Source organism: Phalacrocorax aristotelis, chromosome 6 (genome assembly GCF_949628215.1).
Source record: "Phalacrocorax aristotelis chromosome 6, bGulAri2.1, whole genome shotgun sequence".
NCBI lineage: Eukaryota > Metazoa > Chordata > Aves > Suliformes > Phalacrocoracidae > Phalacrocorax > Phalacrocorax aristotelis.
In genome coordinates, this window is record NC_134281.1 from 50642798 (window position 1) to 50670455 (window position 27658).

The following is a 27658-nucleotide window of genomic DNA, read 5'->3' on the forward strand; positions in this document are numbered from 1 at the left end:
GGCTTTTTGGTGTGTGTTAGATTTATTAGAAGGTTTAGTACCAGCGGAGGATTCACGCATTTACTCCCAGGAGCCCAGCTTCCGTTCACAGACCCTAAATCATGAGCTGAGATGGGCTATTGTCACTTACGACATTAGCATGGTTAACGTACGTGGGGATGATTAATAGCAATATACATGCAGCCTCCCCCTCCTCCCCAAACACCACGCCTCTGCCACCTCAGCCCAAGCCAGGAGCTGTGAGGGGTGCAGCCAGCACGCCTGCCTTTGCAGGGAGAGCTGCCCCGCACCCCTTTCTTGGGAGCTCCTGGTGCTCAGCACCACCCCAGCACCAAGACTATTATTGCTGTACACTATATTTTAATATTATTATTATTTTTTTTAAGATGAAGTGTTGAAGGCTCTCTGGGGGGCAGAGGGCTTTCTGCTGAGGCAGGGCTATGGGAACCCCCAGGCAGATGCCTGGGAGAAGGGGAAGGTGGGCAGGCTGGCAAAACCTGCAGAAAAAAAAAATTATTCTAAGAGTAAATCCAACCTTTCCTAGCAGGACCCACCCACCCACCCCTTGCTGGCTGCTTCTTCCCAAAGGAAATCTCAGGTCAAATCTGCTACTGGAGGAAAGAGAAAAGGACAGTGCTTTTTTTAAGCAGAGAGCAGCTGAATAAGCCAGCTCCTCTTATCCAAGCACATCTCCCCTGAAAAATCCCACGAGATTATCTCACCCATCTGCCCAGCTTGCCCCACATCTGCAGGAGCAGATCCACATGTTAGAGTCCTCCTTATTGCCCCAGGAGAATGGCAACAAGGCTCAAACTCATCACACAAGCAGTATCCCAGTACCTCAAGGATGCAGTAGCGCCTATATCATGGGCTCTGCATCTTGCAGTAGCAGGTACCCAAGGCTCCAGGCAAGACCTTGGCCCTGCTACGCTCCAGGGGAGATACAACCATGCTCCTAACGAGCAAGATCCTGATGGCTTTTGTCCTTTTTCCAATACTGTGTTACTTACATTCCTTCTTTTTTAATTAAAGCAGCCCCAGCTGATTTTACAAGCTTGCCGCTGTTTCTCTCCCAGTCTCTGTGTCTCTCATATGCTTGAGTGCTAGTATTAATTATTAGAGCCAATTTACTGTTTATACTCTGATGTTTTAACTAATTACCACTAATGGCAGACACCAGTGGGCAATCAACTTCATTTAGTTCCCAGTGCAAACCACTCATTACCATCTGAGAGAGGGAAAGAGAGTGCGTGGGAGGGATAAATAAAGACCAAGCTACATAGATAGGTGCCTGGGATTGGTGGTGAAATGCAGTGCTGGGGATGCTACTGCTGCAGCCCTCTTGGCAGCGCTCTGGGGGAGGATTTAAAGCTCCAGCATGTGTGGCTAGGCAGTAGGGGGAAGCCTTTGTGCACACAGCTCTGCAAGGGCTGTTAGATTGCTGGTACTTTGCACCATGTGCAAAGCCCTGCCTTGTCACCAGGGGAAGGCTCTAAACCTAAGACACCTACAGTTGCAGGTGAGCAATGTGCCTCCTTTGCTTGGCAAATGGCTCCTTTTACCCTACTGGGTTTCATCCCTGGATAAGTGCAGTCCCTGCTCATGTTCTTGGCTCAGTGCAATGCCAGATGGAGCCAGGTTTCCTGAGTTCCAGGTGCCTCTGGTGTTAATCCTGCCATGAGAGGTACAGCGGGTGATGTGAAGTCAAGATGAGCTGGGTCTGAAAAGCCCTTGAACTGGGCTTCTTCCTGTCTGGAGCTGAACTTTAAGCCTGGGCTAATGAAGCTCAGTTACGGAGCTAATTTAGCTGTTTCTGTGTGTAGTGATATTGTTGTCACTAATCCCTCCCTAACATGAGTGCACACCTCAGCCTAGCTTGTGTCTCTGTCTACTTGTTCCCTCTGAGACCCAGGAAAGCCACCAAGGCACACGTTTATCCCTGGGCACCAGTGCAGGATTGCATGATATTAAAAGTATATAACCTGCAGGTGATATAACTCTCCTGGCTGTGCTCTTTCTTCTCTGTTTTGGACCAAGAAACTAACACATAGTGCAGAGAGATGCTTACAAGGAGGGGTGATGGAGAGAGATGACTCCACCAGAGCTGGGCTGGCCCTGCAGCTCCAGCAGACACCTTTGGTGGGTGCAGCCTGGAGCATGAGGACTGAGTTCCCAGGCACCCCCAGATGTGGCTGAGAAACACCTCTAGAAAAAATGATGTCCAGATCCATTTGCTTCCTACAGTGAGACTGGTTAACCCTGACCTGGGACAAACCTCCAGCCAACTGCATGTGTGGTTCTCGGGTTCTGGACTCCTTCAGCCCTCAGGAATGAACCACTGGGGAAAAAAGGCCCTTTCCAGGGGACAGAGAGCTCTGATGACCTGCCAGCTCATTACCAGTAGTGGGAGTCCTGCCCTAACAAAAGGGACTGTAGGGTTTTCGGAGTCTGGATTCCACAGATGTGATTTTAGCACAGTGATACTGTAACAGCTCAGCGGGGAATCCCGAAATGGGTATGAGCGCAACTGCAGGGACGGGGCTGGGCACTACCTCCCCAAAGGGATTGCCAGTCCCTCTCTTTTCCCCCTTTCTCTCATTCTTTCATTCCCTGATTTGCTCGGTTGAAATCCTGCTTTTGAAAGGAAGACAGAGGAGGGGGCTGGAGACCTGTTCTGTGGTGGTGGGGACGTGGTCGCCTGTCTTGTGGAGGGGGGGTGGGTTATAACTATGCACACATCTGAAATGTAATTGCTGTCAGCTCTCTCCATTCTTGCAGCACGAGGCCTTTAATCTCTCCCACCAGACCCATCGGCCCTGATATTGCAGCTCCAGAAAGGCTGGTTTTATGTACTTTAACCCTGCGACCTTTACAAATCCCATCATTCCAATCAATACGTCTCATTAGCGTTAGGTAAATGTATGGGATGGATGGGGAGCTGTGCTGGGAGGAACCCATAGAGGGTGGGGTGGAAAGTGCTCCTGCCTGCCTGCTCTCAGGGGGCAGCACAGCCCCACTGTGCTCCCCGGGCTGCTGGGGGCATCCTTTTCCCATCCTTGCCCCCAAATATCCTTCCCCCGAGACACACACCTTGGTCCAGCTAGAGAAGGGGGCCAGCTAATGCAGAGCATGAAACAAAGTCCCTGCAAAGCCAACAGTGGAGTCAAGAGCCCAAGCTATTAACTGGACCAAGCTGTTGGAGTAATTTTTTTTCCCCCCTCTCTCCTTGGGAAGCAGACATATGTTTTACAGCTTTTCCCTATGCTAAATGAAAACATACGGGGCCTGTGGCAGGTGATGGGAAAACAATGTGGGGTGTGCACGGGGCTGCCTGCCATCCCTGCCTGTCATGGAGAGGAGCTGCCAAGGAAGTCTGTTACTGTGGATGGCAGGACAAAGCCAAGGGGTGGAAAAAAAGAAATTCTCTGGCAATTCCTGTGAAAATTAAGGGCTTAATCTATGGAGACGTGTGAGTTTACGGCAGGTGAGGACCTCATCAGTGCAGGAATGCTGGCCATGCCAGGTGGGACTAACCCATGTGTTCATGGGGCATCAGTCAACCAAGAATGCTTCAGAAAAAGGATGGGGCCAGTCCTGCCCTTGGGAAGGCTGGAGGTGAGATAGTGTTGCAATCCAGTTTTTCACTGGGGAGGGGGATCCCTTCCCCCTGGATCAGTGCCTCAGCCAGCAGGGCTGTAAATACTATTACTGCCCATAAAACTACCCAGCTCTCCTTGGAATCCTGCTCAAATGCTTGACTTGGATGACCCAGCAGCAGCAGATCCCACAGGAGCAGGCATCTTGGGGGCTTTTCTACTGCTGCAGCACACCCGGGTTGGGGGCAGCCTACCCTGCCATGTGTGCCTCCTTGCTCCCCATGCTGCCACCAAGGTGTGGGGTGGCTTCCTGGGGCACCACAGGACAAGTGGCCTCCAGACCTCAGCCCTTCTGGCTCACCTGCACCATGTGCCTTGCAGTTCCATACCATGCCTAGTCTGTGTCCCAGAGCCTGAATTGAACTATCCCATGCTTAAGAAAATTAATCCCTGGCAAATCCAGCTCCTCAAAAGGAAAGAAGTTGAGCTGAAGGTCTTCTCCCAGTGGGGCAGGCTGGGGTGCAGGAGGAGCTGAGGGTGCCCTCATCACCATCCCCAGGCAGGGCAAGCTTTTTAAGTGGCATCTGGAGCCAGTTTTGGTTTCTGAGCTCTGCTATCCCCATCTGCAGAGCCAGCATGTTACTGCAACAGAACTCAGTCCTGCTGGCTTTGGGCTTACCCCAGCAGTAAAAGCAGCCTGATGAATACAGAGCACAAAATATATTCATATGCGTACATCTATTTCTGCAAGAGCCTACAAAAGCAAGTGCTTAAAAGCCATAGGCAAGTTCTGCTTTTTTGCATTAGTGAATTTTAATGAAGGTGTTTCCATGAGGTTTGAACTTAGAGCTGGGCCGAATATACCTCTCGCTGGAGTGTGGGGCAGCCAAATTTGTCTCCATGCTGGAGGGGATATGTGGAGGTGGATATGTGACATTCCCATGTGTGCAGGATGGTTTGAAGACCCGGTTCATGTGCTCCCCCCTTTCCCAGCACTAATGCCCACTTTCCTCATCTCCCCACTGTTCTGTTTGTCAAGGCTCTTCAGCAAGACCTCGGACTTGTTGACAAGCACTAAACTCTGTAGTGGCATGAAAACCATTTAAGCGCTAAGCTCCCCTCGGCTTTAGTGAGATGACTGTGCGGCACGGGATCTTAGCGCAGCCCCTGGCAGGAGGCAGAGAGAAGGAGAAATTAATAAATCCTCTGGCAGGGCCAATTTCACTCGAACTGACAGTGCTCCTCCTGGAATTAAATGGTTGAGTCCCAAGGTACCTCTCTGGAGCGGCAGGTTGCTTGGCATCACGCCAGCACCCCTGCCCGCCGGCTCCGTGGCCACCAAGCTGGGAGCAGCCGTGAAACCTGTGTCTGGGCTGTGATAGGAAAAACCAGCCTGTAGCTTCAGAGTCGTCCTCTCCAGCAGAACAACTGTTAGGCCCGATACAGCCCCGCTGTTCAAGTCCCCAGCTTTGCAGGGCTTTGGGGTACCTCGTCCTGTCTGGCAGCCTCCAGTGGCAGGGCACCCACGTGCTGGGGGCTCACGGAGTCTTTTGAGTTTGGGGGTTTTTTTGGCACCCATGTGTAGCCAGCAGCAAAGCCTCCCAGGCAGCTGCAGACCCTCAGCAAGCCTTCTGGAGCAGTGTTGTGCTCCTCAGCACCGCAGTCCCTGCCTGGCCGTCCCCATCTGGCAGCAGGACATGCTGCACAGCTGCGGCAAAGGGGAATGGGGCGAGAGGGCGGAAAGCTAACACATCCCCCAGTGCCCCTGTGGTTATCAGAGGAGGACAAAGCAGCGGCCTTGCTACAGGACCCTATTTAACCTTCTTGAGCTTGTTTGCCAGGGGAAAGCTTAGCAGGAGGTGAGATATTGTAGATAGATTGGTGGGTCCAGAGATGCAGGGGACTGCAGCAGCCTTAGATTTTATCTGTGACTCTGTGTGGCCAAATGACCTTGGAATCCCAATCAACAGTTGTTAATAAAACATAGGGGAGAAGCATAAGGGGTAAAAGGCAGATCGTGCTGTGGAGCTCTGGGGGAGCCCTGTGACAGTTGAGGGCACTCAATACTGCCACTGTCTAGTCTAATACCATCCAGAGCATGTAAGGTTACTGGTTCCTTTTTCCTTAACCATTGGAAAAACTGCTTTTAGACATTAATGGGAACAGAAGGAATTCCCAAAGGCCTGGAAACCCCCCCAGATCCCTATCTGCTCCACAGCCTGTTGACTCCTGGGTGCCTGTCTTCTTCCTGTGCTGCAGCCTCCTGAAGGGCTTGGGCTGAGCCCGGCCCAGGGGGAGGTGGGAAGAGGCTGAAGACAGCTGCATAGGTAGGAGCAGGAGCTTCCCTGTTCTTCTTTTCACTCCATCTCTTGGCAATGTTCAGCCCTCTGGGCTGCTCTTCTGTGTGCCCTTTCCCCCCATGTATGGTCTGGATCTGCTGGACTTATTCTTTCACTGCATTTCACCTGTGTCACTGGGAGCTCCTCTTCCTTTGCAGGAGATGGGGCAGCCCCAAGGCTGGGAAGGGAAGGAAGAGCTGGTTTTGGCTGTCACTGGAGAGAACCAGTGGGACATCATCCCAAAGCCACTGCTGCCTTCCTGCTGCACCCCATCTCCTCCTCACCACTGGTGGTGCAGAAATCTGGCCCTTACTCAGCCCAGCATTTCAGTCCCAGCCATTACAATGACAAGGGTGATAAGAGATTCTTATCGCAGTGTTGAGAATCGATTTGAAGCTGAGCCCCTTCCCGCACTCCTCTTCACAGCTGCTGGAGCAGCGGTCGGCGCTGCAGAGGGACTCAGCAGCAGGGTTTATTGGAGAGCAAAGCTGACAGTTCAGGGTTCAGAATACTCCAGAGATACGTCCCTCCAGCCTGGCAGCTTCAGGCGTATCTTCCCACTGGAGGCACAGCACAGGACGGGAGCCAGGATGCCTGGGCTCCTTCCTGCCACGGGTCTGCTGGGAGACCTGCTCCATGTCCCCAGGCTGCAGGAGGGGCAATGCAGCTCTGCATCCCTGGAGGGCACTGTGAGCCTCCATCCAGGGGATCTGGGCAAAGGGCTATGGCCTGCCAGCTGAGGCAGGAGCTTGCTCTCCTCGTGCTCACAGGGATGAGAAGAAAGGAGAAGGTCCCGCTGACCCCACAAGAGAGAAGGAGCAGCCTGTAGTCCTGGATCCAAAGCCTGGGGCTCACTGCCCTCTTGTTTTACTCCAGCCCTCCAAAGAGCTCTCACTTTATACAACTGATTGTGGCCTGCCTCCACTCTGATCTCCTACTGATGCTGCCCACCCACCCATGTTTGATGGGGACAGATCCTGCCCTCCCACGTGTGCCTGGTGGGGACAGTGCTTGGGAAGGAGACATTTCCCACTGGCAGAACCGGGGGCTCCCAGGCTGGAGTGGGTGTCTATGAGCCCTGGCCAAATCACAATAGCCAGCGTCCCCCCTGCGTCACTGCAAGCTGCTGTCACCTCCCCTGCGGGAGGATGTCTGGGTGTCTCGCATGAGGAAGCAGAAACTACACACAAGTTTCAGTAAGGTTAGGGCTAATTTAGCACAGCTGCCCAGTCTCTCAATGTTTCCCCACAGTCACTGCCTCCACCATTTACAAAAACTCAGTTCCTCCCACGATTCGCCTCAAAATATGGCCAGGTCCCTGCTTGGAGCAGTCCTCAGAGACCACACCAGACCAGGCTTCCACCTTTCAGTTTCTACTCCAGGATGGCCAGCAAGCTGTTGCATGCCCCGGAGGGAAGGCAGAGGATCCAGCAGCACAGCTGCCTGTGCTGAGGCTGCCCTGAGCGGTCGGCACTGCAGCTCCCCAGTTCTTGGCGGCTCCTTAGCTCAAATGCACACACCCACTCTTTGCAGCACACCTGCAAAGGCAGAGCAGGAACTCAGTTGCTGGCGAGGAAACTGAGGCACAGGCAGGTTGTGGGCTTGCATGGCCGCACAGCGGAGCTGCCGAGATGACCAAGGTATCCTGATCTGGAGCTGCCCAAGGAGCCCAGGCCCCTTCAGAAACCTTGAAGCCCCAGCAGCTCTGGACATGCAGATGTTGCAAGTCCTCCCTTTCCTCCCAGAACCATCTCTGGGAAGAGCAGAAGCACAAGGCAGTGGCAGGGGAAGCATCCGAACAATCGGGGCTTGTGCAGAGATGAAGAAAGGCCCTTCTTGTTGGCGGGTGCAGTTGGGGTGAGCCCGGGGGCATCGCAGGATGGCACCCTAGGTACCCCAGCTGTGCCAACTCTCCAGCCCAACAGAGAGGGGGCTGTTGTGGGCCCAGCCCCGGCACAGCGTGTCACCGCCTGCCTTGGTTAGCGGGGACGCTCTCTCTTTGTGCCTGCTGGTTTCTGCTCTGCTGACCTGCTTTGCTCCCTCCGCCGACGCCATCCATCAGCTCTGGCAGCCCTGTCAATTCCAGGGCTTCACGATGCCATTCCCCAGGGGGGAAAAGCACTTTTTTTTTTTTTTAAGGGAAAGGAGAAGTATTTTCCCTCCTGGCAAGCTGCTAGGCTCCCTCCCTCCCCTCCTCAGAGACATCTAATGCTCAACCCAGCCCAGGGACAGAGGAACGGAGTATGCCTGGGCTTTTCACTCAGCCCAGCCCCAGTCTCCTCACCAGCTGCCAGGGGCCCGAAGGGCTGCCGTACCAGACAGATGTGCAGTGTCCCCGGGGCAGATGTGCTCCAGCTCCCGGCCTGCCCCCCGGCCCTTGCTATTGCAGGTACCAGGCAGGCGGTGGCAGCCTGACCTGCAGCCCACAGGTCCAGCAGGCAGGTCCGGAGGGTGAGCAGCCACGCCAAGCTAGCAGGAGCTGGGGGAAATCAGCCTGGTGATGGACAAAGATGCCCGGCCATTTGCACAGTGCCTTTTCGAGCTGGCTGCTGCAGCAGCTGCCCGGGGAAGGCATTATTGCATATGTCCCATGTCCTGCTCACCAGCCTGGCAGGCAGCAGGGACGAGCCAAGGATGCCAGGGCAGCCACCAGCTGGGTCAGGCTCAGAAGGATGACACCACTGCCCAGATGAGGATGGGGCTGGGTGCATTCTCACCTTCGCCTCTGAAAGCCCTTCTTCAGGAGATGGTGGGTTGAAGCATGTGCCAGCAGGTTGAAACCTCTAGCAATGCCCCATGCCTGAGTACTTGCCATGAGGCTGCAGTGCTGGAGACTACCTATAGCCAAGTGGTAGGAAAAAGTGGGATCCTGCAAGCATTCTTCACCCCTTCCTTCCTGCCTCCCTGGGTCTGAGTCAGCCCCACAGCACTGGATGTTGCCCCAGCTCTCCCCAGCCCCAACTCACTGTCCGGAGATCCAGATGTGGGGCAGGGACCCGACCATTATCAGAGCTTCTGCCTCTGTCCTGGCAATCCCACCTCAGCAGCAGAAACATCTGCCTCACCTCTTCGATCAATACTAAGCTCTTAATAGTCCTGACAACTTGCAAGAAAACAGGGGCATTAAATGTTAATTATATCTATTTGAATTTAAAAAATTTTATTACTTGAGTTAATTATAGCTGGAGCTGTAAAAAGGTGCAGAGCATAGGCACTGCTGCTCTATGGGGCGAGCGGGGTGAGCACCCCCAGCCATCCCGAGCTGTCGGCCAGGCTAGGATGGAGGGGTGTACCCGCCATAAGCACGGCCGCCTGCCGAGTGCACGGCCGGACTCTGCCCCTTGGGAAGGGGCCGCTGTGGGAAGGGGCTGTGCAGGGGCCATGCTGGTGGTGGGCGCACAGAGCTGGCGGCAGGGGTCTCGGGGTGCATGGCAGGTACTCGCTTAGCTGTTGCACTGGTGGGACCTGGCCTGCCCCAGCCTGTGGGCTTCTAATTTACTGCTTTCCTTTTACCGTAAAACTGAAAGGGGAAGGTGCACCCTTTAATCACTGCCTCCGGGGCCCCGCCTGAAACCACACAGAGACCGAGTGAAGGCTAGGAGTTAATGCTCCTTCCGACACCTTTTTATGATTCATGGGCCTGACCTTGAGCCATAAACCGCTCAACCTCCCCGCCACACTGGCAGTATTTACAGCCTGCAGGGGCCACTGCACGCAGCCACCGATGCAGATCCGCAGCCGGGCCGCGCAGGCTGGCACAGGTACGCAGCCCGAGATGCAACAGGTACGCAGCCAGAGATGTGCAGGCTGGGACGGCTCTGTGGCTGGGGATGCCCACACGGGAGCGCAGCCGTGGACGGATCCTAACGCAGCACACGGAGATAGAGATGCACATAATGCACTAATGAATCCATGTTTATGCACACCCATACATGAGCACACAGGTGAGTACAGGTAAATGTGCTAAGATGCTTTCACCTGGGAACACCCACAGATGCACATAACAAGCAAGTTTGCGTGCGGGGAGGTGTGTGCCCACATGCCCACTGGCTGGGCATTTGCCCCCAAGCACTGGACCATGGTGAGGGGCTTTCTGCTTTTTGCAGCAGGATGGAGTGACGTGGCCCCATGGGGAAGGGGCCAGGCTGAGCTGGCACATCCCAGCCCCCCCCCCCCAGCATCCTGCATGAGGGTTCCGCTCCCCAGCAGGAGAAAAGGCTGCTGACACACAAACCACCTCGGTGGCACTGTGGAGGCACGTCCTGGCATCAGGGTCGGTCCTGCTGCATCCCACTAACCAAGAAGACCCAGGTCTCGCTCCACAGGTGAGACCCATGAAAGCGTACACTAGTTCAAACTGGAACAGGGTGAGGTCTGCTGGTTAAAGCAAGGGGTGCCCCTCTGGGTAGGCTCAGAGCAGCTGGCTCTTTGCTTTATGCCTCAGTTTCCCCACCACAGCAGCAGGGAAAAAGAATCCTGCCCCATCGTGTTTGCACGGAGTTGGGAGGCCAAGCTTGTTAATGTTTGCAAAGTGGGTTTGGCTCCTGTGATAGAGCAAGCCAGAAATGTGAAGGTCATTATTATTAGTAGGATTAAAGCAATTTACCCAGCAGTGAAGGGGTACAGGGGAACATAGCAGCTGTGCTGTGCTCAGCAACAAATTGCACACATGCACAACCTCAAAATAGTGACGAATGCTATGATTATGGCTCACTTCAGAAACATCGAGCAGAACTAGAGGGTTGCCAGAGTGCCCTCTAACAGGTCTACCCAAAAAATACCCTCTCAAGGTAGACAGGACTGAGGTAGGCTGTTCTCGGAGGTATCCAGAGCCCATACGAGCTGTCAGTGCCCACACAGCACATGCACAAATGTCCTGGCACGGACCCACATGCATTATTTGCTCAGAAGTCCTCACACACAGCCCGCCTGGTCCTTGCCAGGATCATGACCATCTCTGCCCCCGTCAGGGGACCACGGCATCGGCGACCTATCCGCAACAAAAGTCTCCCTCTTTTTTTTAAGTTACAGGTTGTCAACCTTTTTTCTTTCCTCCTTACAAAACAAAAGAGGGAAAAAACATCCTTATCTCGGAAAGCAGAGTTCAGGAAAAAGCGACGGGTCTTTTGGACTCAGTGAGTCCCCATTGGTAGCCTCACTTGTCACGGAGAATTTATCAGCCAAACACAGTGCTGGTATAATGCACCATATAACTAGTGCATAAACAAACTTCAGCATGATAAATGCCCTGCTTTGAAGCCATAAAGTTATTAGCTAGTGGCTGTTAGCTACTGCTTAGCATGGGACATGCTCCTTCCGTTAACCCCTGGATGCCTTGTCCATGCTCAGAAGCCCAGGGATATTTCCGGAGGGCACCTCCACACAGCGGGAAAGCACACAGGGACCTGGTGTGCAGGCATGCTTCTGCTGGCACTTATCTGTGCGCTTTGTATTCACTGCAAGTAAAATGATGAAGACTGCTGGAGAGAAACACTTGCCAGGAATGGGGCTCTGAGGGCTGGCACCCTCTCACTGTCCTAACTGACACCTTCAGTGGCTCCTCTTTCTCTCTGTGCCCCCAAAAGGCAAATGCAGAGGGGAGCAGGGCCAGGGTGATACATACGTACCCATGGCTCAGATCTTTGTGGGCTGTACCCATTTCAGAGATGGGCTCAGATGGGGCTGGAGGAAGGCAGTGACCCAGGCCACCTCCTTTAGATGAAGTGCTGCTGAGGACCCTGAAGCAAAAGCCCTAAATTTTTCTGGCAGCAGCCAGGCTGTGAGCTCCAGTGAGGTGTTTAGAGTTCCCTCTGCTGCCTGCAGTGCACGGCTGCCTGCAGCTCCTGACAAGCACAGCCTCATCAGAGGCTGGGAGATGCTGGAGAAGCACAGCCGTGCCCCAGGGCCAGCACCACTAGGCATGAGCCACTTGGCTCGAGATGGGTAACTGGCATCAGCAGTGCCAGGGCTCCTGCCAGCACCAGACCTGAGGAGCACCCTCCACTATGCAGGGCCAGGCTGTAACACCCATCAAGGTCCTCTGCCCCCCGCCCCGGCCACCTCCTGCCCCCATCCCATGCCTGGGTACTGGACTGAGGCAGGGAGCTGGGGTGCTCAGGGTGGCAGCAGGTCTCTGGTGCTTAGCCCAAGGCATGGACAGGGTTACACAGCAGTCTGTCAACTTCTTGGCCACACAGCTCAAAGCCCCAGAGCTGCAGTGGGAGTCGGTGGCATCCAGGGGCTAAATCCCATCCCTCTCCCAGTAAAACCATCCCTGCAAGGAGGCAGGAGATGTCTCAGCAGGGCCAGCTGGGGGGCAACAGGACTCAGGGCTGCCTCAGCACCTGTTCCTCGTTAGAAGCCCAGTGTTGAAGAAACTCATAATTAGAGCCCTGAGTATTAATTAATCTCGATGACCCTCCTCTCATTCTCCTTCCCCTGCTCCAACAGCTCAGGAGGTCAGCCCAGATTAGTAACATGTGCATGTAGAGGATGGCAAGCTCACGGTGCAGGTCAACAGACCCTGGGCCATGCCGCATGTTCAAAGCAGCCAGAGGTGCCCTGTCCCTCCCTGCCACCACAGTGTTTCTTCCCTGCTTCTTCTCCCTCGTGCCTGAGCTTGGTTGGTGATGTGTCCCACTCATTTGGGCACAGTCAACACCTTGGGGTCAGCACTTAAATGGGCTGAAACACCCCAGAATGAGCAGAGCTGGTTTTATGCTAACTGCCTGCACGATCCCTTGAAGTGTGGCTGAAAGCAAACCCCTGTATCTCAGGGGCTGGGTTTAGCCTCACTGAAGACAACCAGCCTACCCTTGGACATGTCCCAGCATGACAGAGTGCAGAGCAGCCAGCCCAGCCCAAAACCACCATCAAAGGGTCTTTGAGCATCCCATCTCTGTTCATCCAGACCTTGCTTTAAGGTCTTTAAAAGCCTCAGCACTAAGAAGGCAGGCAGCACTGGGGCATGGAGAGGATACGGAGACTTTTGTGCAGCATGGCTTCTCCATCCCAGGTCAATCCATGCAGATTCAACAGCTTGGGGCATGGACACAGCTCCTTGGAAGGCCACACTCCCTGGCAAGAAGCTGCCCAGGCACAACCTGAGTACTGGTGTGCTACAGAACTGCCATGGATCAAGAGAACAAGATATGCAATAAATCCAAACTTTTCTGACTCCCTGGTAACCACCAACTGCTTCCCTCATCCGATTTTTTTCCCCTTTTCTGCTGCAGCAATAAAAAGGGGAAAATCAACATCCAAATGATCTTGTTTATGGTGACTAAATAAGCTGCATGTGCTTAATCCGTTAGAGTTTAATGAATTTACAACTTGCTTTGGAATTTGACAAGGGCTGTAAAAGAGTAATTAACATTTATCAGTGTGTTTTTTACACACACCCTGCCCTCCTCCCGTCTCCCTTCCCTCCTCCTGCCGCCTGTCGCGAAGCAGCACTGGGTATCGGGGGAAATATAAAAGTGATCAATTAATTCTTAATAATCTCAGGGAAAGATTGTAGAGTTACAGTATGAACTCAGGGAGTGTCAATAAATGTGCCAAAGGTTGGTTCCCCCCTTCCTGGCACTTCTGCAGAGGAATGTGGGCAGCTAGGGAGGGGACGGGGCTGCAGGGGCGGCGCTTTTGTAAAACAGCCCTGCACCCCTTTCCTTCTCTGTCACACTCCACCAGCCCCCAGAGCAGCTTTCTGTCACTGATATGCTGGCCTCTGGGACAGGAGGAGAGCAAGCAGGGGGGCTGGTGGCAAGGGGGGGGTCCCCACCTAATGTAGCAGTGGTGGCAATTTGGAAAGGTAACCCCAGTCATTCCCTGTGCCAGGTGATACCTCCAACCTGATAGGCCTGAACCTGCTGAAAGTGACCCTAAATCCTGACCACCATGACTGCAGGGCAGCCAAACACCTGCTTAGATGGAGAGTGCAGCCCATGGCACTGGCACCTGCGCTGCCCCCACTGTCACCCTGCTGTCATTAGGCACAGGCGGCCGCCGCTGCTTCAGCTCTATTAGTCATGAGGGGACACCAGTGCTGACCCCTGAGACAAGCGAGGGGGCTCATGCCTCGCCTGTGCCCAGCCCTCCCAACCGCTCAGCTGCCACGGAGCAGGGCTGGAGGCAGGGATGCAATCTGGGAGCTGCGGGGGGATGAGCGGAGGCTCCCCTGACACCACTCCCAGGGCAGGCTGAGGATCCCGGGGGATTTCTGTGCTGGGAGCCCAGCATGCCCTGTGCATGGCCACATCCCTTGGCAGCCCTGGGGAGCAACGCCAGAAGCAGCCACAGCCATCACCTTCCCAGTAGGTAGGACATGTCTCCTGCCACTGTGACCACAGCATCCTGCCCTCAGCAGTGGCCTTTGCAGGTGTGTGTGTGCATGGAAACCTGCATGCCTGGGCATCCATGGGGGAAGAGAGGGGTCAGTGCTCCTGGGGGGCAGCAGGCTCAGTGGAGGAGACAGAGAAGCATCCAGGATTGGCTGTGGGGCAGAGGGTCCTGAAGACCTACAAACAAAAGCTCAGGATGATAAATCTTCAGAGGTTTGAGACTGTCCGGGGAACTGCTCTGGACAGAAACAAATTCTCCCTGTCGAATGTAATGGCCCAGAAATAAGCAATGAGGCAGGGATGGAGAGGGCTGGACCCAGGGGGTCTGGAAAATCTCTGCCCAGCCCCATGCTGAGCACTGATGGGGGTGGGAGGTGGAGGCAGCGATACCCTCCTGGCAGGCCGGTACCCCCGCACCAGGCACACACCCCCCTGGATGGACAGGGCAGACTTGGGATTTCTTGCCAGGCGGGAGTTATTCAAGGCAGCCCTAGCAGGGTGAGTGCAGGACAGGCAGGGAAGAGAAGGGGAAAGTAATGGTATGAACTTGCCTTCATCTCACCTGAACTATGGTTTGAGGCCAGCTGGCTGGCAAGGGCTGTGAGGTCAGGCAGGGAGCAGAGCCCGGTGGGAAGCAGGGCTGAGCCCCCACGCAGGACAAGGAGGTGGGGGGGGGGTGCTGCAGCAGAGGCACTCTGCATATCCAAGTTATTAGAGAGCACCATCTCCCAGCAGCCTCTGAGCAGGGTCTCCAAGCATGGGCAGGCCTGTGGTGCCAGGGGCTGCACAGAAGTCTGTCCATGCTGCGCACATGCATTTCAGAGGGAGAAATGGGGGTACAGGGAGGGGTTTCAGGCCACCAGGACTGGTCCTGCACACCAACATATGCTCTGCTCACTCGGCAGCAGGTCTGTGTCTCCACTGCATGAGTGCCACAGCAACATCCATAGCCAAGGCTCCCAAAATCACTCAGGGGACCATTCGCCAGTGCCAGGTGCCCTACCTCATGCTCAGAGTGCAGTGCTCCTGCGGTGCTCCACATTGCCGTCCAAGCTTCACCACAGACCCCTTGCATGATCTCAGGATCCCTTCCTCTGCCGTGGAGGAGAGTATGCCGCGGGGCAGTTAGGGGGCAGAGAGGGGGCTGTGCTCCCCCCTGCCTGCACTGGCTCAGCCGCTCCCGTGTCAGCCTGTCTAAACAGCACCTCCTCCCGCAGAGACCTCGCGCTGGGGGTCGGCAGCTCAGTGTCTCTGGGATTTGTCATGGTATTGCCGGAGTTATCAAAAAGCAGCATGGACCAGGCATGGCAAAGGGCTGGGTCAATCAGACCCAAGAACACTCAACTGCCAGGAAAGCAGCCTCTGGGGCTGAGGACATGGATGGGACTCAGGTAGCATTGGACTGGTCCTGCCTGGCCACCATCACCCTGCCTCACACCAGGCGCATGGCTTCACCTCTGTGCAAGGCTGGAACCCCCCCACCTCACCCCAGCATGCAAGGCAGCGCTCGTTAGTGAAGGAGAACGGCCGTGATGGGGCAATGCTTGGCCAACGCTCGCTGCTTTGCAACAGAACTAATGGATCGGAGACAGCCCAGCCATGGCCTCGCCTCGTTCTGCTCGGGCGCTGCTGATGGTTGTAACAAAGAGCATTTATCCAGCTGCATTCCCAGTTTCTCCCTTTCCATTTCCCTCCTCTGTCACTCAGGTTTAATACCCATAAATAATAAGGTGGATGGTAAGCATACCACTATGTGCAGCCCTGTCTCGCCTTTTCGCTGTCTGCGGGAGATCTTGGGTCACACTTCAGATGGCAGAAGGGTTAGAATGAGTTAACAGGAGACTCCTAGGTCCCCTAAGCATCTTGCCCAGGGTCTTAAGTCTATAAGCAGTGGCACTAAAGATGATTTTAAGCCATGATTATAAGAAAGCTATTGATCTTTTAGACTCTATAATGACAGATTAACCATTTTAATAAAACACCTATTAATCATGCATTAACCCTTCTCAGCTATTTTTACATTGAATACCAAACTGACAAGGGCGTTGGGATTTCTAGGAGCCTTTTTGGAGGGGGAGGGAGGGAAGGTTTCTTTAGATAACAACAACAAGAAGAAGAAAATAATGCAAACTTACAGAGGGGGAGAGTTAAAATCATACGATGAGTGGCAGTTGCAGACGCCTGGGGCCCTCTTTGGTTGTCGCTTCTATCTGGCAATCAATTGACAAGAAATTGAGATTATGAAACATTGCGCCTGTGATCAAAGGAGGCGGGTATCCTTCCCCCATCTGAGGCCAAATCTCCACTCCCCCACGGGAAACAAGGTCAGCGAACATCAGCGATTCGGCCTTTGGCAGGTACCAGCCAAGGTAATGCTGGCACGATTTTTAGCCTGAATGTGTCCACCAGCCCCACAGGTCTGTACGGCAAGCTCTGAGCAGGGATGCAACATCCTAAAGATGGATCCTACTGGAGCATCTAGACACCTGTGATTTGTTTTGGAGAGACTTGCCTCTGAGAGTGAGTCATCTGGAGAGGCAGAGGAAAAAGAAGGAGAAATGGGGAAAGCAAACACTCCACCAGCTCAGGCCAGCTGGGAATGGGCACAGGCTGCTCACCCCCTCTCCCTGCCTGCCCTTGAAACCCACAGCATTGGCGTGGGACCGTCCAGCTTGTGGACCAGCACAGGCCAGGGCCCTCTTGTGTAAGCGCTGGGGAGGGGGCAGGGGCTGCTTCCTCCTGCCCCAGCCGTTGCAGCCTCAGAAACCACCAAGTCCCCGGTGCGTTAGGAACTGCCTGGAGGCCGGAGCTTCCTGCAGGTGCCCCGCGCTCATGAATCACACCTTGTCAGAGTTCGGGGTGCCCAACGGCCAGGCGACCACTGAGATGCCAGCGGAGCCCTGCCCTGAGATGCACCCACCTCCCTATCGCACCATCCCGGCCAGATGAGGGTTAAGCAGGCATTAATCACACTGTTTGAGAGACATTTCAAAGCCTCTTCCAAATATTATAAAAAATGTCTTTAATCATCTAATAGCGCGAACTCTGCTCATGATGGATGGAGAGAAGTCGCCTTTCTCCTCCTGATCCTAACAGATGAGGCTGAAGAGCTGCTGCTCTGGGTGGGGGAAAAGTTGGGGAGGGGGCTGGGGGAAGAGAAGGACATTTCTCAACCTCCCACCAGAGCAGTTATAAATATGAGGTCATTCAGCAGGAGATGATAACGCATTAAGGGCTCTTGAGATATTAGTCTGTCAGCCTCGTTAGACACAGCCTATTTGGGGCTGACTGCATAATTAGAGGCTGGGGTACCCATAACTCATTGGTGTTTATATGGTAGGAAGGGGCTACACTCACCATCACCCTCAGCACTCTGAGAAGTCATCTTCAGCAGGCATCAAATCCCACTCCCCGCTGCGAAAATAATCCTCCTCTCCCGGGAACAACTGCTCCCACTCCCCGCCTCTTGCCCTTCCCGCAGCCCCGAGCCCACTGCATGCTCAGTGCACCCACCCTCACATCTCACCTCCCCTGTGGGTGGGAAATGGGGTTACAGATGTGAACAACTTGCCCAAGGTGCCCCAAGGCAGTTTCCAAGTGGAGAAGTCCTGGCTCCCAGTGCCCCTGCCCATGGCACAACTTGCTGGGGAACAGACCATACTTTGCCCCACAAGAGACTACATCCCCTGAGCCCCCCAGGCTGCCTCCACAGCAGGTGTGGCCCTCCTGTGCCCTTCTGCCTTTCCAGAGAATAGCCCCAAGTTGGGCTGGAAACACCTTGGGAAAGTGGATATACTTGGATGAAGATGGTCCTGGGGAAGCATAAGGAGGAATGAATCCAAGGAAAGGCAAAAATATGCAAGCACCCCAGGACAGCTTGTCACTCCTGCCCTGCTGTGAGCATCCCCCGCACCTCATCTGCTGACCCTCACCTGCAACATGCACCAGGGGAGCCTTTTTAGCCCAGGATGCTGCCCTGCTTGGGCAATCTCCAAAAGACAGGGTGGGCCCCCCCCCAGGGCTGCTGCATCCAGCCTTCTGGGTGCTGCTGGTCTGCCTCAGGGGCTGGGGGGCACTGAGTGCTGGGCAGCCATGGACCCCATGCTTGGTGGGGAAGCTGGTGAGGAGCTGGGCTTTCCATGTCACCTCCACTTTCTCTTCTCAGTTCTGCCTAGGCAGCGGTGAGCAACAACACAAAAGGGCGCTTTCCAGCCAACCCAGCCAAAAAATTGAACAAGTGAAACAGGGAAGGGGAGTGTTTCCCTTCTGCAACCATGCAGATTGAGGGCACTGCAAGAGCCAGCTCCTGCTCGAAAGGGAATAGAGAGGTAGCAGCGAGCAGGGGGAGGCAGGCGAAAGCCAGCCCAAGCCCTGTGCACCCAGTGGAGCCTGCTTTGCAGCCCAAGCCTTCCCAGCAGCGTGTCCCTGTAACCGCCAAAGTCCCTGGTGTGGCCACCCAGCCACCTCATCCCCTCTCCCTGCTCACCTGCTGCAGCCGGGGAGGGGGCAAAGGGTCCGCAGAGGAGGGGGCAACCCCATGGCTTCCCAGGCTGAGGTAGGATAATGAATCCTGATGGGGGAAGTGACCTTTTCCAAATGCCACATGTCATTGGATTTTATATCACACCAGGACAGTGTGCCATGGGTATTAAAATCGTTTTTCCAATAGAAGTGTGTGTGTGTATGTGTGTGTCAGAGAGAGATGTGAGAAAAATAAAATCAAGACGTAAAAATTAGGCTGCCTCTAAATATGGCCTTTAGAAAAGTCTTAGGTCCTTGCAGAGCAGGACTGACAGAGATGATCCATGCCCTTTGCTCCCGAGATCACGGATGATTTTGTCAGGGGAATATGATGTGTCCAAATCCCATGACAGAACTAGGGAAAAAAAAGCTCAGGAGTCCTGATCCCCATTTCTAAAGTCTTGTAAAGACTTTCACCTCTACAGAGTCCCCTCTGCTGTGGGGGGACACCTCCAGGGATGCTTTGCCTGCAGAGGCACATACAGACGCATGGAGAGCACAGATCACCTTGCACATGTGCTCCCGGACACCCACAGGTGTTAGTCCAGGCTGTGCATGCGGAGAAAGCAAACTCCTACCTGACAGACAATACCAAGGTACTCAGCCTCACCTAGGCTTCAAAACAGCCCGTATCCCTGTGGGCCGTATCCCAGAGATATGCATGGAGCATCCATCGAGTTTTCCATACACACGGGTAAGGACACCCCCTCCATATATGCCAGGATACATTCCCATGTGAAAACACAGTGTAAAAAGGGAGGCGCTGGAAGCCAAATTCACTTGAACTCCAGCCTGTTCCCTCAATCTGCAGGGCAATTGTCCGGCTGAAATAACAACTCTAGGACAAAAAAAAAAAAAAAAAAAGGACAAGCTGTGTTTGTTTATTCAGCTTCTTTCTCCCCCTCTCCTTTTGACAATGTCCTGACACCGTGTCCTGCCGTGCCGGGGCTGCAACCCCAATGGGCTAAATTTATCCCAGCTGGAGCCCTGTTTACAAGCCTTGTCCTGTTTACAGCATGGTCCATCCTGCTCAGGACCAGGCAGTGGCCATCCCCAGGGTGGACACTCTGTGTCTCCCCTTTCTCATCCTCTGTCATGCCCAGGCTGCCCATGTGGTCCCTGGAAAGATGCCTGATGCCCCACACTCTCCATATGTTTGCACATAGGGCAGCTTGTGGCCTCCTGTCCATCTGGGAGGCTATGGGGAGATGTGGGCTATCATGGGCAGCTGCTTGCCTAGTGTGGCTCAGTGATGGCCCAGCCGGCCACAGCGTCTGTCAGTGCTGGCTGGTGGCACACTGTCATGCAGGAAAATGTTGGCTGCAAGCTCAGCACATCCCATGAGAAACCAACTGGCCTGGGACAACCATGCTCTGCCATGAAGGCATTAATGGAGCTGCACAGCTCATGCAACCATGTCTGGGTGCTTTGCTCCCCACACCTCCCACTGCAGTGGAGGGCCAAAGGCTCAGGTTGTCATGCACCTATCCTTGTCCCCCTGATGGGCTCATATGGGCTGGGAGGACAGAGCTGGCAGGAGCTCAGCCCCTTCTTCCACCCAGTGGCAGAACTGGATGTCACACCAGGGGTCTGAATGGTTGAGCCTGGCTGGGCCTTATGGGTCGATGGCTTTGTGAATATACATTAAACAATGGGGAGGTGGTGGAGGGGTGCTCACTGCCAGCACCCCACCTTGCACTCTTCCTGCACCAGTTCCCATCTCTGGTGGGATGCACCAGCCACACAGTCTGCTGGGGAGCGATGGGGGCTCACCTGCCTGTCCCTCAGCATGGGGGTCTCCTGCAGTCCCAGGCTGCCTCACCTGCAGGAGCTGCCTTCAGCAGGACTCGGTTTGCAACATCCTGGCTCTTATTTGCTGTTTAATGAGTCCCAGCTAATGAATCCCAACACATGTAAGCTTTTCTTTAACCCTTTGGCTTTCTGTCAGCAATGGCCACCAGTTTGCAGAGGCTGGGAATCACAAGAGTGGTTTCAGGGGTGACTGCAGATCCTCACCTATGAGCCTGCATCCCACCTTGTACCCTGCCACCCTTTCCCTGCCCATGCCCAGTCTCAGTGGCTGCAGAGGGGATGCCAGCACCCTGTGGATACGAAACAAAGAAGCTGGTCCCATGATCCCTCAGTCTCCCTCATCAGAGGCAGCTAACAGAGATTCACCTTCATCTCCGGTGGCAGGGCCGTTGCTCAGCAGTGATGGATCCCTCTTTGCACCTGCTCGTGACTGCATGTACTTAGGCTTAATGAGTGAGCAACCTCCTGGCATGCTGACAATGCAGCCCTCTTCCACATGGTCCTGGTCCAAACCACTGCCTGCTGTTGCCTCAGGAAGCCTCCTGCTTGAAACTAAGAGCTCTGAATCACATCCCGTGGTAAGGGACATCTCGTGTGCACATGGAGGGGAAGAAAGATCTCCCAGAGATACCATGACCTGTGTTCAGCTCCCAAACTGAACGAGGGGCTCAAATCTCTGTGCTCAACACTGCCTCTGTGCAAGGAAGGGTTCAAGAGCAGCTGAGTCTAGACCAAGGCTCCAGTAGCTGCATGAGGTCCCTGGCTGCGGGTGCAGGAGCAGGACAGCAGGAGCAGGAGAGAGAGCTACGAAGGCTTTCCTGTTGCTCAAGATTTTTGGAGGCAAGCAAACTGTCCAGAGCAACGCCCATGGTGTGGCACTGTCATGGTGCAGCAGAGCAGTGTCCGTCTTCCAAATGCCACATCATCCTTCACAGCTCACACCTGCCTCGCTTCTTGCCTCTGGCCCAATCTGGGGTTTGCTTGTATCCTGGGCGGGAGGAAGCCTTTCTGCACTGTGTGCCCCAGATTGCACTATCTGGTGAAGCAGAAGCTCCAGGGAGAGCAGAAGAAGAGTTTTCCACCCCTGCCCAGCTCCCTGTCCAGAGTTTTGGATATGGTCTGTGCACGATTATGGGCGGGGGTGAATTTGAGCATAAAGGCTTGTCTACATGAGGTACTTCTCCCAGGAAACCCCCCTTGCTGGGCGTTTCTTTTTTAAAAAATAGGTTGCTCAAGCTCACCAAACCCCCTTTCACTCTGAAATACAAACGGAGCTTTTGTGGAATATTTGCCAGTCTGAAAATCACCTCCAGCCTTCGTTCACATTCATTTCCAAGTACAGGCAGGACATTAAGGGAAGGGCTAATGGAATGGCACATCTGCGCACAAACACGTACGTGTGTGCTCCTCACACGTGCGGCTCCCCATCTCCGGAAGAAGATCTTCTCGTCAGGAAGTCACGGCCCTGATTACTTTGTCTTCCACGTTTAAGAACATCCCTAACTGCTCCTTGGATAGCTCAATTAGTAAAGTGAATATATTATATAAAGTCTAAAAGATTAAACTATCATAGGCAGCCCATAATTTCATGAAGAAGTCAGGGGAGCATATCCCTCTTATTAACTCTATAACAAATGTGATGAAAATGTTCAAATAGAATGTTAATGCAATGTTACGTGTAATTTTCCCAGGCGATTTTCTGCTGAAATATTTCTTTATTAATAGTAATTGAGGGTATAAATTATGAATGAGGCGATTTTCTCCTTTCACTGGGAAAGACGTACTAATGGCAATAATTCTTTATAATAATTTTTTGGGGGGAGAATGGGGAGGGAGCTGGGGTGAGGGGTTTAAAGAAAAAAAAATCTTTAAAGGGATTGCAAAATATATAGACTAGCAGAGCATGTTTTATTGCAGGGCGCTGTATTTTATATCCATGTGCCAGGCATCAGTCCTGCGCAGGTCTGCACTGCGAGGTTTGGGCCTCTGGCGAAGGCAATTTCCTTGCACCTTCTCTGTTCTACACGTGTGTAAAGCCTTGTGTCAGGCGAGGGGAGTATGACAGCACCAATGCTGTGGGTCTGCAAATGCTGGATTCCTCTTCCTGTTTCATTCTCTAAGGAAAAGAGGGGCAGTAACTACACTACGAGCTATAGGCACTTTTGGTTAGTAGATGGGTACTCAAGGATGAGCAGGTTAGTGGTACAGGATCTTGCCAATTTAATGCAGACTCTGACAGCTCTGCATGTCCCCGCCACAACCAAAGGCACTTCTCTGCACTTGTGTTGGGGCTTTTCTGGGGTTTGTTCTACCAGCAATGCAGCCTGCTGATCCTGACCCCAAGCACCTCCAGCCAGGGGAATGCGTGGCACAGAGTGAGGCTTGGTCCTACAGCTGCTGAACCTTCCACAACCTCGAAGCAAAGGGGAGCGGGACTGGGGGTTATGCTGGCTCCCAAATGCCACCCCATTGCGGGACATGGCACAGGGGGACACACACGGCCAGCCCGGGGCCACGCGCTTACATACCATGGACAGGCAGCACCGAGCAGCACAGCTGCTCGCGGGGAAATAAAAAGCCCTTTTTGTGACACCAGAATGAAAGAGGTGTTTTACAAGGGTTTCAAAGCTTGCTTTCCTTCAGGTTTGTATGGGGTTTTTGACAGACCAAACGACTTTAAAATTTTTCCACTCAATTAAAAAAATGCTGGTTTCAGTGCAATTCTCAGCCCCTTCTTACACGCATCTCTCTTCTCAAAGAAAGATAAAGGGGAGGGAAAAGATGGTATCCCTTACATTTTCATTACACTCCAATCAGCTGAAAAAAATCATTCTGAATGGTTTAAAACTGTTATACCAAAGAATCTACTTTCCCCCTATTTTACTTAAAACTTTTCCCGGGAAGTAAACTTTTTGAACAAGTTCTAGTCTACAACAAGCGTAGGAAGAAAATCCTCCTGACCCCAGGCCTTTGCCATACAAACTAAAAAGCACCCTGATAGCTGCTTAAACAAGCTAAAAAGCAGCCCTGGTAATGGCTTGCATTGAGGGTGAGTGGCACACACAGGCACCGAGCAAAGTGCAGAGGTCTCAAGCACCCATACGTAGGTGCAGGTGTGTCCTACGTGGGTGCTGGTGTGTTGCACTGAAATCTGTGGAGTGGGTGGCTTTCCCCTTCCCTGGGGCAGCTCTTGCATCCCCCATTTCCACTGGAGGATCCCCCCCGCTTGGGCTCTCCCTGAGTTCTCCCCTGGGCTGGAGGAGGAGGCAGAGCTGGTCCTTCTGCCAGCAGCTGGGCTGTGCTGCCCCATCTCTCTCCTTCTCTGGAGGCACTGACCCTCAGGCCCTGCCCACGGCTTACCCTGCACCGACAGGCTGCACGAGAGGCTGCAGAAAGGCTGACAAAATCAGCGTGATCCGTCACCAACCCTCCTCGAAATTAGGTTAATAATTTATGATGTTAAATGGGACAGTTAATAGCTGGGCCAGATGATTCCTCAGCTAATCTAGAGCACGGGCTGAGCTGCAACGAGACCTCTGAGAGTTCATTACACTCCCCAACCCTCGGCGCTAGTGCTTTTGGCTCTGCCGATACCTACGGGAGGCTGTGGCTGGTGCCGCTGGCAACACGCCGAAGACTTGCCCCTCATCAATTAAGAGAAATAAGGAAATCGACAGGAAAATTAATTTCCAAAGAGACAATGCCTCTGACACCTGCACTGCGCTCAGAAAGCTGGGGGGTTATCTGGGAAGCCGCCTGCCTGGGGAGGAGGTTGCATCTGCTTTCTTGCTGAGCGAGGTCAGGGTGCTTTCCTCGGGGCTGGAAGAGCAGGGGGGGTGTAGGAGACTGAACAGAAGATGTTTTTGCTCCTGGGTCAGCCCCAAGCAGGCTCCTTACGGAGGGTGCTCAGCCACATTTGGGAGGAGATATAACACCCACACCAGCTGCTTAAAGCCCCCCAGCATCCCCTCCCAGGAATGGGGCAGGCACCAGCAGCAAGGTTTTACACCCTGATCATGCACATTCCCAAAGAAACGTTGGAGGCAAAGGGTCTGGATGAGAAGGCCCAGCAGGACTTTTCCATCAAAAAGACAGAGCAGGGTCGGCTGCCTCAGGGACAAGGCACTGCCAGGGATCCCCAGGGCCAGCCCTCATCCCAGACCACAGCAATGGGTGAATCTTCAGCCACTTGCCTGTTTATCTCTCTAACCTCCCTGATTCTCATCCCACCCTCTCACCTGCAGATCAGATTGATCCCAGCCGCAGAAACCAGACGTTGGACATAACAGCCTCCCCTCACCAAGACCGCAGCCCCTCTCCATGCCCTGAGGCCTCCAATTTCCCCAGCCCTTTCTAGTTCCTCCTGGGTCCCAGCAGCCTTCCCAGGGTACAGGACTAGCTTGCCAGACACAGTGGGGAAATGCAAGGAACTACCAAGAGTACATCTTGTCTGTGTAATGGAGGCTTTTCATCCCTACCCAGTGTAAGCAGACCAGCTGAGGTTCATGGCACCTGGAGGCAACAAAGACCCTCTGGTACTGACAGCACATGAATCCCAGTCTGCCCATCCTGCCTCGCTTCTCTATGCAAAGGCCTGAACCTTCAAGGCAGATCTGAAATACTTCACTTTGCACTGGGAGCTCTGCGCTGAGAAGTGCTCAGCGTTGCAGAACTGAACCTCAGGGCAGGATTTCTGCAGAAAGCTTGCTGGCTCTGGGACCATGCTCCAGTGAAACAGAAAGTAGTCAGGGACCCACCTCACTGAGCCCAACTGCACGTGGAGGCAAAAATCAGCGCCTTTGCTCCAGCATCTCACTGGAGGATGCTGCAAAGCAGCGCCAGCCTTAGGCAAATCTGGAAGAGAGCGCCACATACAGACAGTCTGCTCTCTAGAAGAGCTGGTGATCGGTACCCTGAAGTGTGTTCCTGACGGCATTAGTCTGTTTCATAAATGGAAACACTAAGGTAGAGAAAGTCTGCATGACCACCCCAATATCAGCAGCAAAATCAGGTGAAGGGAGTAATTTCTCTATCAGCCTAAGGTTCCCTGTCCTGGAGTGACCATGCCCTGCCCTTAGTGGGAGCCTGAGTCAGACCCAATGGGCTAAAAAGTGACCAGCTGGGCAACCAAGCACAGACTGCTGCGGCCAGATGTGTACTGATGACTCGTGCAGATGTTGGCCCTGCAGCATGTCTGGGCAGTAATTCCCCTTCTCTCTTCCACATTCCTGCTCTGCCAAATTCAAACCATGCACAGTGCGGGGGGATTACCTGCAATTACAGCTTTCACACGTCGGGGCTGGTTTTGTGCGGCTGGGGAAGGGGGGGAGAGCAGCGAGAGGTAAGGGCATCCATATGGTGGGCTTCTGTGACCATTCCCCCTGCCTGCCTTAGAGGCAGCCCTCTTCCCTCCTCTGAAGCCCCCTCCCAGTTGTGAAGACGAGGGGCCTGTGGGGGCAGAGGGGAGTCCCAGCCCACGGCTGGCAGCAGGCCCAGTTTTCCTTCCAGCTTCTGCCCAAGTACATACGGGAGAGATGACAATTAGGGGGACAACAAATGAGGCTGCTGGCCCCTGGGGGGGGACATGTGCAGTAACTTGAGGCCGAAGCGGAAATAGCTCTAGTCGACCCACTTAGAAAATCATCATTACTGTAGAATTTATGGCTGACATGAGCTTGTCTGATAGATATGACTATTTAAAGGCAGCCAAAGCCTCCATTTATAACAATGTGAGGGAAAAGGGGCGGGGGGGGAGAAGGGGCGAGGGAGCCAGAACAGGTTTGAAGATCAAAGGGGCTCCTGGGAAAGGACAGGGAACTGCATCAGCCCCTGACGGTGGGGGTGAAGGGATGGTGGCTTCAGCTAGGGAAAGGGCTGGTGTGGCGAGGCGAGGGGTGCTGTGCCCTGCATGAGGAGGGCAGACCTGTGCCATGGGTCTGCTGACCCCACAGCTCTGGGACTGCAGCATCCTCTGTGGCCCCTGCAGCCGCTCCTGCCCTTGGGGCTGACAAAGTGCCACCGCCCAGGTGCAGGCTGTCCCGGCCCCTGGCACACAGGTGAACCCTTCTGGATTCGGCACCATCCAGGCAACGGTAGGCACAGACACTGTCGCCAGCTCAGGATGTGCTGCAGTATTTGCCAGGAGTGTGCTTTTAATTAGATGTGAAAGAGAAAGGCTGGGAAAGAAAAAAGCAGTGGCAGGTTTGGAGGACAACAAGCAAACACCTGCAAGGTTCAGGTTTTCGTTTTTCCTTAACTTGAAGGACAGATAATGATGCCTGGGAATGATGGGCCATTGCCGTACCCAGCCCCTTAGCTATCCTCCTTGTCTGTGCATCCCTCAGGGCTTTACAAAGAGGAGAGTGCAATTACTCAGAGGCTTGTTAGGGGAGCACCTTTTTCCAACAGCAATGCCAGGAAAAAGACCCACTTGCCAATTCCTTGGGCCAGGCTGCCTCTCCTGGTGAACCTTCATCTCTGATCAAACAGAAATACTGCAGGTGTGCTGGTGGCTGGACCTTGGGGACACCCAGCCTGGCAGGAGACACAATGCATGTCCCCGAGTTGCAGTTCCCTACGGATGCATGAGGGAATACCACACCCAGGGGTAAGCAAGATGGAAACGAGCACAGAGGTACAGATGGGCTCTCCACCAAGGCACTTCTGGAAGGCTGATGGATCCAGGGCAGCACTTCATGCCATCCAGAGCAGGGAGCAGTCTTCAGAGGGCACCCTGCTTAGGGACATCATGGAGCCAGTCACCGGGTCCCCGTTCTGGGCTTTCCTCCCCAATCCGGCTGCTCCCCGTCCTTTGGGGATGGCGGCGGCTCCTCACCTGATTGAATTTCCAGGCCATCACTCGCTCTCCCTGCAGCTGCAAGGCACGATCGCCCTCCCGGCAACCCCATGCTCACCCCGCAGAAGGAGGGGCTAATTCAGTTAGCCCAGTGGCATTAGCTGCCGTGAAGAATAACCCGCCAACAAGGGCCTGCGAGCCTGACACAATATTAAAGACCCCACTGCCCTCACTTGGGGCAGATTAAGCTGGGCT

At 54.0% G+C, this 27658-nt stretch overlaps 1 protein-coding gene across 2 annotated transcripts in view; it reads right to left on the reverse strand.

Moving 5' to 3' along the window:
* The window catches only part of RNF220 (ring finger protein 220), a 229520-nt gene that overhangs the window by 118623 nt on the left and 83239 nt on the right, over window positions 1–27658 (reverse strand). The window contains exon 3 of one of the 2 annotated variants that reach the window (XM_075097812.1): window positions 16410–16484. The exons of the other annotated variant lie outside the window; for it this stretch is intronic. Within the exon in view, the coding sequence (XP_074953913.1) occupies window positions 16410–16484 (75 nt within the window). The remainder of the gene's footprint in view (window positions 1–16409; window positions 16485–27658) is intronic. 2 annotated transcript variants of the gene reach the window in all.